This window comes from Cryptomeria japonica, chromosome 5 (assembly GCF_030272615.1).
Source record: "Cryptomeria japonica chromosome 5, Sugi_1.0, whole genome shotgun sequence".
Taxonomy (NCBI): domain Eukaryota; kingdom Viridiplantae; phylum Streptophyta; class Pinopsida; order Cupressales; family Cupressaceae; genus Cryptomeria; species Cryptomeria japonica.
The window spans coordinates 124,116,916-124,131,697 of NC_081409.1; the positions used below are offsets into that span (position 1 = coordinate 124,116,916).

A 14,782-nucleotide genomic window follows, 5' to 3' on the forward strand; every position below is an offset into this window, starting at 1 on the left:
GGAAAGAATACACAGAAAAAATATACTCCAAAATGTATTGTCAATAATAATCCTTCTTCATACAATGAAAAGAAAGAAATCAACCTTTAATAAGTCAAGAAACCCTAAAAGAGAAAACCTAGGTTTGCATATAATAATTAATTAAAATAATTAATTATATGCACCTAAAGTTAGCTTAAGTGTAAAAGAGATAAAGGGAACTTAAATAATTAAACAAATAATGTTTAATTAATCAAGTAAATACCCAAATACTCTAACGTCTCACACATGCTCTTTCTCTTTTGTTTATTTGTTTCTATCCATATCTTTCTTTACCTCTATCTCTACCTAATCTTCATTTCTATGCTCATCCATCATTATCTCTCTTTCTCCTCCCATATATCTATATCTCTCTCTATCTCTTCCTCTCTATCTCCTTATCTCTCTAGATCTTCATCTATCCCTCTACCTCTCTATCTCTTTTTCTTCATCCATTCATTTGTCTCTTTCTAGGCAATCTATATCCATATTTGTTTACCTCTCTATCTCTATTTCTCCATATTTCATTTCCTTTCTCATTATGAGTCCATCTTTTTCTACCCCTATATCTATGTCTACTTCTCTATCTATATACCTCTTTTTATCTCTATTTTTATCTTTCCATCACTACTTATCTCTCGATCCTCTCTTTAATTATCTCTCCATATCCCTCTTCACCATCTCCATTTTGATTTCCATCTCCATCTCCATCTCCAACACCATTTATTAAGTGGCATACTAATTGACCTAATGAACTACACAACTGTATACAAGAACGAGACTTTTTAAGATGCGATTTCTAATATAAATTCTATTTTATTAAAACTTTGACATTGATCATATTAATGTTTAGTGGGTCCCACTGACCAAAATGTACCTCTTGCATAAGCCCTCCACATATCTAGTTATTAATGCATACAGAAAATTTTAAGGGCGACTCAGACAACCAAAGAAAATGTTATATGACGACAAATGCCGAAATCTTTTCAAGCATAATAACATCGTAATTTATAGAAAACAGATTTTACTAATATACCATTTACTGTCAACTCATCAGAAATTCAATTTCGTAATAATATTCATAGAATATCAAAAACTCTATCTAAAATGACCTTGAACAAAACCAAAACTAAAGGGTCATCTAAAATGAAACCCTAACTCTCAAACAATTTCCAGAAGTGTTCATGTCTTCTTTTCTGGAGCACCATTGTCACGTCTCTGCATTCTTACAGATGGCTGAAGAATACGAGGTCCAGGATTAAGCCATGGGTGAAGGAGGGCCTCTGCTGCAGTGGGTCGCTTATGTGGGGCAAAGTCCAAGAGTGGAAGAAGAAAATTGCAGAATTCATCTGCATCTTCTTCTGAATACATCTCTCGGACCTCATTGATCAATGATCGAGACTGAGACACCCGATTGGCTTTCAAACTACCATCGCTGTGGAAGTAGCGAGCAGAACGATGTCCACCACAAGCAATTTCCTTGGGCATGGCACCAAGGAGCTCTATCATTTGTGCCAGGTGATCAACAGCAATATCATAACGATCAAACAACAATTTACCCGTCACAAGTTGAAACACAATGCACCCAAGGGACCATATGTCTGCTGAGGTAGAGAATTCAGATACAAGAAGAATCTCGGGACATGTGTAAGCCCCACAACTTTGAATATCGCTCAACAAGTTCTTGTGGGTCCAGCAAGCATTACTCAACCCTGCAATCTTGCATTTAAGATCAGAATTTGCTGTATGGGGAAGGAGGATTGGAACACCAGACATACTAAGATATCCAGTGGGTTCAGCGGTGAAAGGCAAAACAATGTTTTCTGGGCTGAGACCCGTGTGAATTATAGAATGTTGGCGATGCAAATAGTCAAGTCCTCCCAAAACACTAGAGCAGATTCCTTTTACCATGTTCAAAGGAATACCCTTGTAATCATAATGCTTCCCTAGCTCTAATAAGTTGTCTCCCATAAGCTCGAAGACCATGCACACATGGGCTCCATTTGGTCCATTGTGCGTGAAGAAATCAAGCAATTTAACTACATGGGCATCGCCATTTTTGCTTGCTATATCCACAAGAACCCCAATCTCCTTCCATGCCATTGTATTGTAATGCTGTGCAGTTTTGTGTACTCTGAGGATCACAAACTTGTTGCTTAGAGTGTCACAGGCGAGCCAAAGAGTGTAGGAATACGTCGAGCCCAATTGTTTTTGCGCCCAATAGCGCATTTCCTTGAAGGGATCGGGACAACTAGTAGGGTGGTAATGTTCATCCCTTTCCATCTCCTGGTTTTCCTATTCCTCTCCTCCAATTCAATCAATGTGCCCGCAAGAGCTCTTCACAGATTGCATATCAGTTTTAGTTGGGGTAGCTGGAGATTCATCCGTTAATATCCGTTACTGTAATATTCCCATCATGTCTCGTATCCCTTTCTTCATATTCGCATTCCCTCACACTTAATTCACCATATATAGATTCCACTGTATATTTGCTGACAACAAGATTAAATGACAGTCTCAAATGACAGTAATAATATCTTACTGTGTCATACTATTTACTACCATAGCTATATTTAGAAATATTTATGTAAAAGATACGGAAGATATCATTATGGAATCAACTATATATCTATTATTTCACTTAAAATATTATTTTATTGTTATATTACTATTTAATATTAAATTTATATTATTATATTTTAATATATCTTCATTTTTAATATTTCTATTAAAATCTTTATCAAAGAAAAAATTTTATTAAGATCAAATTATTATTATTATATTATTACATTTGTTATATTGTTGAACTCTTTACAAAAATTCAAAATTTTTTTGGGAATATATAATAGACGCATGAAAATATATCATTATATTTTTATTGTATATTGATTTTTATCCTTATTTTGAGAAAAAAATAATTTGTATGTAGATCATTGCCATTGTATAACATCTTTCATCTTTCTTGGTTGAGGGAGCTAGCTAAAACTGTAAATCCTTGGGGATAGTTTCTTGTTATCATGTTTGCTGCTAGTGTTTAATGTCTATCTATCTGGACAACCTTATCTATGGGTTCGAGACCCTAGTTCTCTTTTGTAAGGGGTTTGAGGTCCCCTCAAAACCTGTTTTTGCCTAATCAAAAACATCTTTCATCTTTTATTGCTATTAATCTAATATGTTCATAAATGTTTAAAATATATTTCACATTAGTCATAAATATAAGATAATTAGTTATATTATAAATATAACATATATAGAATAATTATATCAATAAGAATTTTATCACATTTTAATGAATTTTATTTAATCATTGAAGTGCTAAATTATTTTAATGATAAAACTAGGATTGTTTTTTGTCATAAATTATATAAATAATAGGAATTAAATAAATAAATTAAACAAAATATATATGTGGGTGCTTAGCTCTAATTTTGACGTAGAATTTTTTTTTTTACATGAGAAGAATTGGTTTGGGGACCATAGTCATGAGTATGCACAGATGATTTCAAATGATATCTTATAGATTAATAGATATCCAACCCTCACCAACTAGATTATTTGTACTACCTAGTTCTAATTTCTAGCATTTAAGTGGTTTACTATAACTTCCAATAGTTATATTATTTTCCAATAGCATTATCTACACTTTGTTTCTTATCAAGAGGGTTAGCAATAGAAGAAAAAGTGTGGTTACACTTTTAAAGATCAATAATTAATACTGTAAAGGTGGGTATGCCCTACTAATAGTACATTTCTCATGAAAAGAAAATAGATAAAATTGTAGATTAATTGTTTTACCATGCACTATTTGAACTTTTCTTTAAGAAGATTTTTTTTTATTATATGCAAGCTTTCCAAGGTCTATGACATTTTAATATTCCCCCTACTATAGCTATTTTTTAACGTCTTCATTATAATAGCATTTGATACTTTATATTGCTTTTGTTTTACTTTTAATAATTTACAATATAAACTAATACCTCATACAGTCAATCCCTCAAACAATTTGGAATGGATGTGACCAATAGCCACCTAACCATGCATCTAAGAATTAACAAATTTATAGAGACTCATAAGAAATACGATCATCATCATCATCATCATCATCATCATCATCATCATCATCATCATCATCATCATCATCATCATCATCATCATCATCATCATCATCATCGTCGTCGTCATCGTCATCGTCATCGTCATCGTCATCGTCATCGTCATCGTCATCCTCGTCATCATCATCATCATCATCGTCATCATCGTCGTCATCGTCATCATCATCATCATCATCATCATAATATTGTTTGCATCATGAAATCAACCACTCTCCATTTCTTTTATGTCATATTGTACTACTACTTAAGGCTTAGAGAAAAAACACCATTTTCACAAAATCTTGAAGGAGAGGATGATGATGGAGTCAAGCTTGTCATGGATGTGAGGTTTATTTTTCTTAGTTTATTTGTATTTCATGATTTAGAGGTCCATTGATTTTTTTGAATGTTTTGGTAGATTATAGGCTTGTGGTTGGTCTGATTGCGGTATACTAATAGATTCAAAATTCAACATACACATTATACAATCTATTTTTAAATTAATTTATGCATATTTTGTAATGGAAGAATCAAATCATTATTCACATCTAATTTAACACAATAAATTGTTATAATTTAGTAGTGTAGAGGGGGGAAAGAAAACCAATTTGACAGGTGGATACCAAAATCTCAGGGACTCACTAGTTGGCCTCTCCACTTGAGATGAACACAAAGAACAGAGATTTCACGTGCACTGTACATAACATGGGATAGGTCACAAAGATCTTCTAAAGACCTATGTTAGCTCTCTAATCGAGGATGTACGCATGATTTGTGGATGATAGCGCAACATGGGGACATCCTTTGCAAACAAAGTACAAAGTTTTGTACAAAAAATACATTGTAATAGATAAGTGTTGTAGATAAATTAGACTAAATAGACTTATGATAGAAGACATAAAAAATTACTACAAATACTCAAATAAAAAAGAAATAAATAAAGGGAATGAAGTAATTTTGCAACCTATACATGAGTGAAGCTTATAACAGTAGACCCCTCTTAGCAATCTGCACAAAAGCAACAAATAAAAATGTTAGGGCTATATTTTAGAGGTCTGCCATAGTCATAACCATTTTTTAGCGTTTCCACCTCTACAGATAGCTAGGATAGATTGATAGATAAAATGATAAATTAAATAGATAGTTGTAGCAACGTAAATTGAACCCTTGTGCAATTTCTTCCTCAGCTAGACCATATTTTAGTGTCATATCCTTTTGTGTCTAATATGTTTGATCAATCCCCAATTTAGCATCTATTATCAACATATCCTTGCCATTTGGACATCAATTCTAAATTTCTAGCCACATTGGGGGGAGCAGGTCACCTAGGGTGACTCACTCTATGATGTTTGGCCCCAAATTTAAACCATAGTGGTTCTCTTTGGCTTGCTTTGAGTTTTGCACCCTAAAATGTTTGGGAGAATCATATAAGGCATCTTCCATCATTCTGAGAGAGTGCAAAGAGGCTCAAGACAATATAAATGTAAAAGGAGACAACAAAAAACAATTCAAATCATTGAGAAAGTTATCAAGCATCAAGGCATTGAAGACTAGGAGTAATTGGTAGATATATGCATTTATGATGAACTCCATGATCTTATCTTCCTAAGTTCAACTACATTCAAAACAACATCATATCTTCATGAGCATTTCAATACCAAAGAGGGTTTATGAAGGTTTAATTAAATTCTAGCCTTTGCTACCTAACAGTACACTTTCCTTTTATGTTCAATTCAATTAATTTCAAGGTAGATTCTAAAATTAGTATTTGACTTAAGAATTTAACCCCTTTCTAACCAACATTTTCTATCTTTTCTAGTTGTGTAGGAACAAGTGGCACATCTACAAAAATAGGTACAAATTAACTTGGTGGAAATCTATAGACTGTGATTCGTCAGAGCAAAAAGTCTCAAAAGTGTGTTGCCCATAGCAACCCATTCCTAGGGGTAGGTCATCCAAGGCATCTCGGTCCCTCCATTTCTGTCTTAAATTTGGACTGCGGGTCCATTACAGTCTATTCTATCGTCTCCTCTTCTGAAATTGACCAGCCAATTTACTGTCTTTTTGTGCATGCCAAAAGCTATCAATTTTAGCTTGTTCGATCCTAGTTTATTTGATTATCATTTACAATTACATAGTCATCTTCAAGTACCCCATAGTGAAGGATCATTGCATCCATGTAGTGCTTGATTCTTCTTGAACCTAGTGGATAATCTTCCTTTTTATGTATGGTAGAGAATTGAAATAGATTCCTTGTTTGTGGATCCTATTTTCGCACCACAACATTTTGGTGAGCCTAACATATCCTATGCTTACTTCTAATTTGGATGTCTAGATCTAATTTGTATTGCATTTTATGTATTTAGAGATTAATATTTCTTTCATTTTATGCAATGTTTAAATAATCAATATGTTAAATATTTGCATCATTTAGACATTTCCTTCATTATCTTTGTGCATGATTTTTATGACTTTTATCCCTACATCTAATATCCCCATGAGAATAAGTTATAGCCTTATGGCTTCCTTAAGAGGCATAGAGCCCAAGTCAACAAACATTTTTAAAGGTAACTTAGGTGAAACCTCCATGCCTACACATGATATACCTAACATTTTTTACAATCATTCTTCCCACATTTATCATGACGAGGATGACTCTCTAACACAAGTGTCTCATAACCAAGTAGTAAATATTGTTCATAATATTAAAAATTTTGAACATTGAATGGGTCAAGAACACTCCAATAGTGAGGCAATCCCATTGATTGGAGGGTTGAGGAGGATGGTTCAAAATGATGAACATGGTATGGATTTGTTGCATGACATATCTTATATTGTGAATGATTATATCTTGTCCATGAAAATTTGTGTTGAAGCTCTTAATTTTTCTAATCCCCCTAATAACATTAAAAATACGATTCCTATCCCAACATTATCACCTAATGTGCCTACTTATACTCCACATGTCATGGCTACATCTAGACAAAATGTCAATTCTACGTATATTAGCCTTGAAGAAATTCCCATCATACCTCCTTCCATGAGTGTTTCATGTATTTCCCAGCCATCTCCTATACCTAGTTACCACAAAGTCCCACTTTCATATTCTAATTATTTATCCATTTCCCATTTAATATTCTGCATCCTTCATCATCCAACATGTCCAATACCAACTTATCTACTGAAGCAACCATTAGTAACCTAGCACAAAGTGTTCCATCTTTTCAACAACAACTTGCTTCCATGACCCAATCTAAATTCATTGTTTCCACTTATTCTATTGATTTTTCTTTTCTTTTCCTTCTTATTGTATTGATTATTTTCAAAATTTAGCTAATTATTTCATTCAATAATTTTAAAATAATATTAGTCCCTAAATTTCTTTGACTAATTTGATTCATTGTAAACAAGGTGTTAAGGAAAAAGTGACTAATTTTATTAGTAGATTTACACATTTGCATGCTCAAATATCTTACCTTGTGCCTAATATGGATGTTCAAAGAATTTTTATTTCTAATTTGTGAAGTACATTAGTGATAAGTTATTGTTTTTGAGTTTTCTTCTTTCAACCAATTGTGTGTAGTGCTTCATATTTATCGTCTTCAAGTAGGCCAATTTGAGTCATCCACTTCAAGGGCTCCAGTTGATAAGATTGATGCTTATTAACAAGCTTTCCAAAAGTTTCAAAAACCAAAAAAAGGATTCATTAAGATCAATAACTCCTCAAAAAATGTTGATGCACATGTGGTAGCTGCAACACTAGGTGTGGCTCCTTTGTCATTCATTTTTAAGCTAGTTTGTAATTTTACACTTCTAAATCTTTGTATAGTATGTTTCAATTGATTAATTCTTATGTTTTTAAACTTCGTCCTATCAAGCCACATGACTCTTCCAAACCATTTCCAACTTCCCATGATCCCAAAGCATTTTTTCAATATCACCGTTAACCAAGTCATGATACTAAGAAGTGTTATAGGTTGAAACGTATTGTTCAATTTAACTCATTGATTCCAATGCCATAACTATTGAGGGTGTTAATGAGAAAGGAAAGAAGTCAGTTGCATCCCCTAACTAAAATTCACAGATCTATACCAAGCCTTTTCCTTCTAATTATACTAACACCATCGAGCCTACCAACTTATTATTTTCTTCTTCCACCAATGCTTTTGTGCCTACCAACCCTACAACCATGAATATTTGTTTTGAGGCTAACAATGTTGTTAATCTTATTGATCAACCCAAACCTAAACCCAAATATAAGACTGATGCATTGATTTTGATCCTAAGCAGATTATTAAATCACTTGATGTACCCCTCTACATTTTAGCTTAAATTAATGGTAAGTTCTCTTAGGGTGCGCTTATTGATCTCATGTGTATGGTGAATGTTATAAATGAACAACATCTCTTTGCAAGACAATTTCATCAAAAAAAATTGACAAATATAATGTGATCATTAAGACTCGTGATGTTTTTACTTGTCCTACTCATGGTTTTATTACCCTTCCTATTGAAGTTGGTAAGAAGAGCTTAGACGCCACCTTTACCGTTATCCCAACCTCTGACCAATTCCAAGTAAGACTAAGACTTACTTAGCCTACTTCCATGAAAGCTATTTCTTCTCCTATCTATAAGTGTTTGAAGCTCCCTCATAATGGACAAATTATCATGATCATTCATAGTCTCTATAATTCTTTAGCGAGTCAGGGAAAATTTTCCATTGACTTCTTTTGGCCTCAAACACTTCAACCATTACAACCTCATCAAGACAATTTTTTCCTATCTTACGATAAATTTAAACATGAAATAATTTCCAATATAAGCAAATCTAAGAATGTTCCACCTTCTCATCTTGGACCTAGACTCCTTTTACACCTTCCATTCCTCCTATTTATGCTTTAGTCCCACCTCCTATATCATGCAAACATCCAACATCCTCTATCTCTCAACCTAGAGAGGTTCCTTCCATTCCTCCTACAAAGGAAGAAAAGGAGCTGATGTTGGTTGATCTTAACCTTTCTCAATTTCTGAGATAAACGAAATGAAACCGCAATGCTCAAGACTGATGTCAAATATGTCATGCCAAGAATCGTGAACTTGCTTCCCAACCCATTTCCTCCCTTAAGACACCTACCAATGGGGTAAGTGCACCAAGATGGTGTGAAAAAAGGGGGGTATAAGTGGACACCTTTTTTCTGAAATTAGCTAAACCTGAACTTGGATGAGACATTTGATAGTTATCCACTCAAAATATGAAGATAGTCAAAGAACAAATATTGTAGTACTCTGAATCTAGTTTCCAAACTACTATTTTTTTTTCAAAATTAGATAATATCAAGGGGGTCAAATCCTTCACGCACAAAAAATAGATCCTAATTTTTTTTGAAAAACATAACATAATGTCTGATGTGCGCATCAAAAAGTCATAGTTAGATTTACTATTTTGACAAATCCTTTGGAAGAAAGATAGTTAAGAGTGAGCACTAGAAGTTGTGTATTTTTTTGTACCTTTTTTATGAGTATTATTTCTATGATTTTTTGAATTAGGCACATCCTAGAAATCAAGAATTTGTTCGTGCGCGAAGCATAACTTGAACCAAAATAATAAAAAATGCAAAAAAAAAAATTAAGTGTAAAGAATCAAGTATACTACAATAATATATAAAGTTTTTTAAATTTGGATAAGTAGATCAAAAGTTATTAAAAAAATGGTACACATATGTCTCTGAGAACTATAGAGACACTGATAAAAGAAATTCAAGATTAATATATTGTTGTTCATATTTAAAAAAAAAAATGGTTAGAAATATCAAAAGATGGGTGAAAAGACGGTGGCAATTATAGAAATACCTAGCTAATGAGGTGTAAACTTGACGATGACAAAGTCAAGAAACCAATTTGATAAAACAAAATACATCAAAAGGGAGGGAAATGGAGGGAAATGAAACTCCCAACCCTCAACCTTGTCATCCAAGCCTATTCACAAGCCCAAACAAGTTAAACACATGTGTTTTTCTAAATAATAGCATGTATGGGGTTTGTAGAAATAAAAGGGGATACGGGCTTATAAAACAATAAATCACGTATGCGTTTTAGAGAGAACAAAATCCGTATGGGTTATGTCAACATAAAAAATATTCTAATATATAGAAATGCATATGTATGTATATAATATGTGTATTTATATGTATACATACATACATACATACATACATACACACACACACACACATATACATATACATACATATACATACACACACATACACACACACATATATATATTTGTGTGTGTGTGTGTAGACACACACACACACACACACACGTATATATATATATATATATATATATATATACATATATATATATATACATATATATATATATATACATATATATATATATATATGTATATATATATATATATGTATATATCTATATATATGTATATATATATGTATGTATGTATATATATATATATGTATGTATGTATGTATGTATGTATGTATGTATATACATATATATATATATATATATATATATACATATATATATACATATATATATATACATGTATATGTGTGTGTGTGTATATATGTGTGTGTGTGTGTGTGTGTGTGTACATGTATATGTGTGTATATATATATATATATATATATATATGTATGTATATGTACATGTATGTATGTATATGTATATGTATATGTATAGGTATATGTACATGTATATCTATATGTATAGGTATATGTACATGTATATCTATATGTATATGCTACATATACATATATATATGCACACACACACACACACACACACACACACACACACACACACACACACACACACACACACATATATATATGTACATGTATATATATATATATATATATATATATATGTACATGTATATATATATGTACATGTATATATATATATATATATATATATATATATATATATATGTTACATATACATGTATGTACATGTACATATATACATGTATATATGTACATGTACATGTACATGTACATATATACATGTATATGTAACATACATACATATATATATATATGTGTGTGTGTGTGTGTGTGTACATGTACATATATATGTATGTATATATATATACATATATATGTATGTATATATATATACATATATATGTATGTATATATATACATACATATATATGTATATCTATATATATGTATGTGTATGTATATAATATGTGTATGTGTATGTATACATATATATTTGTAAAATGTATGCATATATATATTGTCTCTCAATATCTTAGCACATTTTATTCCCACCCTCTTTAAATCTCTCTCTCTCCCTCTCTCTCCCCCTTAGGACCCCACATAACTCCTAATGATATCATATAAGGTCCCTTAGCACACCATATGACCTCTTAACACATGTGTAAGAACACCATATGACCCCTTAGGACATCATATGACCCCTTAGGAAATCATATGGTCCTAAGGGGTCACGTGGTATCCTAAGGGGTCATATGGTGTCCTTAGGGGTCATGTGGAGTCCTAATGGTTCTACACATGTGTTACAACACTATATGACCCATTAGGAAACCATATGACCCCTTAGGACATCATATGATCCTAAGGGGTCATGTGACATGCTAAGGGGTCACATGATGTCATTAGGGGTCACGTGGGGTCCTAATTGGGCCATACATGTGTTACAACATGATATGACCACTTAGGATATCATACATGGTCCTAAGGGGTTATATGGTGTCATTGGGGGTAATGTGGGGTCTTAATGGGGCTACACATGTGTTAGAACATCATACGACCCCTTAGCACACCATATGACCTCTTAAGACCATATGATGTCCTAAGGGGTCGTATGATGTTCTAACACATGTGTGCATAATATTGAGAACTACAACAAACATTTGTTTCTTAGTATAAATTATACATATGCTTGCATCAAATTTTATTTACAAAGATTATTCATAAAATCCATTAGTCTCATCACCTACTATGTTATCTTTCTTATCATCATCCTAGTTATATTTTTTTACTAGAATAATATTTTTCCTTCCTCATATCTCAATCTTTAAGCATGTAACCATCCCCTTCTTTCCATCTCTTCAAACTCTTTCCATATTTCATCCCTTTAGACCTAGTTCTCCTATGAGAGACCATTTGGGTCATATCAACCCAAAGTCTCTTTTGATGGAAGATTCATAACCCATTTCCTAACTTCATTTACTTTAAATGACTGAGGCATCCTACTACCCATTTGTAATAACCCACTATACTTAACCCAACAAAAATTTTGACCCTTTTATCATTTGTGTTAGATTCAATCGCATACTCCGAGCATCTATCCATTTAGATTAGGCATTCATCCATCTGGAATAAGCATCTAACCATACGGGTTAGGCATTTGTCCATATGGGAAAAGAGGTTTCATCTATCCAATACAGGATAGGCATCTACCCATATGGGGTAGGCATCTATCCAACTTGGGATAGGAGGTGCTCTGGCCAGAGACTTAGACTCATCGGGACCATTCGGGTCCTAAGTCACTCACTAAGAACTACACTCCTTTAATAGGTGTACACCGAGGTCGTTGTCCTTAGGAGCAAGTAAAATATTATATTGCAAGCTTGAATTCCGCTTTGGAATTTGGCCTAAAGCCTCGGGAAGTCAAGCGAATCCATACGAGATTCCTTTCGAGCATGCGTTGAATTACTTTTCCTTCTATTACACTTATCTTTCAATTAGGATTCTTCGCAATCCTTCTTCTTTACCAAATCCTAGACCCCATCCACAAACGCCTGAGTACTAGGGACAACTTCGTCCCTAGACTACCTACATACCCGTTTCGACACGGGATCAAGGTGTAAAGTATGTAGTTCTATTTTCTAACCTATGGTTTAATGTAAACTGTTTGGTGGGTACACAACCATTTCTAGGGTCAATGTCTCAGACAATTTCTCTGCGGTTGCTACCCACAATGGTAGCATTTAAGCAAAGGCTCAATATGGCCTATTGCTTGTGGCCTAAAACAACTAGTCCCTAATACCTATCATAGCATCACCCTTAACCCAATTGTCAATCATAAACAACTCTTCGAGATTAAGTCAAATCTATAAAAGCATTTCACTCAATCAATCCTAAAAGGATTTACTATGGTTTAACTAGCAAATATAAAATTATTTGAGGATTATCTTATTAGATTATCAATCTAAGGGGGATTACTCGCCCCTTGGATTTTAACTTCCAAGTGTCCCTTATTACTCCTCGATGATTTATAGGGACGATGCCACAGATGTCGTTGATGCAGCTTTATTAGTTGTTAAGTGCAGTAGTTCAACACGACGACATTACCCGTAAGCGTGACCCAGAGGCACTGTAAATACCGAATGCTACTAGGTTTTTGTTTTCCAACTCCCTTTGTTAATTTTTCTAACTAAGAGGTCTACCTCTTATATTCAAATGAAATTAACCCTATTCTAATGTAGATATGATGAAAACCAATATTGAGAATCAAGCCGCAAAATAAACTCTACGGAAAAAAAAGTCTCTTGAACTAGAATAAATGTGAGATCTACCATCTAACATCATGAATTATGCAATTAGCATGGATAAGTGAGAAGGTGTAACTTGTATAGAGATAACAAGGAAAGAATAAAAGTGCCCCCAATGGCATTAACTTCATCTTATTCTAAATTTACCTCTTTTATTTTTCTTAAAAAAAACCATTAATACTTAGAAAGGGAAAGAAAGATTTCTTTAGTTAGCTTGATCAAATCAAAATTCAAGAATTAAATGAATCATCTAATTAAAAGGGTCTACTTAAAGGAAATTTACATTAAAATTATTGCGAATGAATTCCAATTAAATATTCCTACTTAACTTTTCCAAATCACTTTGACAAACAAAATTTCTCCATTTATCTAATTTTAGTGTTGACTCAATTTTAGGGATCAATTCCTTTCTCCCCTTTAGAATTTACCATTGATAATAAAACTTCATTTATTTTTTTTAAATAATTGTAAACATTCCTTATATATATATATATATGTATATTTTATATTATATAAAACCCTCAAGTCATTAACACCATTAATATTTTATTTATTTATTATATCTCTTTTTTTTAATTTATTATAATCATCTAAATGCAAAAATCTAAATTAAGAAAAAAGTAATTTGATATGAAAAACAATTCAAAATATGGCTTTTATTGCCAAGCGGGGAGTGGGGCCATGGGTCCCATCACCACTGCGGGCCTGTAGGTGCAGACCCATAGTGATGAGGGGATAGGCGTGGGGCCCTCCACTCCCTCTGTAGCCACTACCATAGCACTGACCGCAGAGGTAATGGAGAATACCACTCCCCATCGGATATATTAACTTTGCCCCCCTTTGTTTGACTATTTAATTTATTTTATAAAAAAATATTTTGAAAAACTACTTTATTTTATTTTTTTCTTAACGTATAAATTTAATATTGCAATATATATATATATATATATATTGTTTTATTTTAGTTTTATTAACAAATTAAGAGGGGTATATAAAAATGTTATTATAAAAATAAAAATAAGAATCTACTCACAGGTTTGAAAGATAATAGAGAAAATTATTTTAGATGATTTCACGGGAGCACAAAAAAATACATTAGGCTTGAAATTGAGGCA

At 32.7% G+C, this 14,782-nt stretch overlaps 1 protein-coding gene across 1 annotated transcript; it reads right to left on the reverse strand.

Annotated features, from left to right (window-relative positions):
• Positions 1 to 1,200: 1,200 nt before the first annotated feature.
• Positions 1,201 to 2,301, reverse strand: LOC131068382 (uncharacterized). The gene has a single exon (XM_058003559.2). The coding sequence runs from the start codon at positions 2,299 to 2,301 to the stop codon at positions 1,201 to 1,203; it is 1,101 nt and encodes a 366-aa protein (XP_057859542.2).
• Positions 2,302 to 14,782: the final 12,481 nt, after the last annotated feature.

What these genes read in the sequence shown, in the direction of transcription:
- LOC131068382 (XM_058003559.2), bottom strand. Translation starts at nt 2,301, where the DNA reads ATGGAAAGGGATGAACATTACCACCCTACTAGTTGTCCCGATCCCTTC.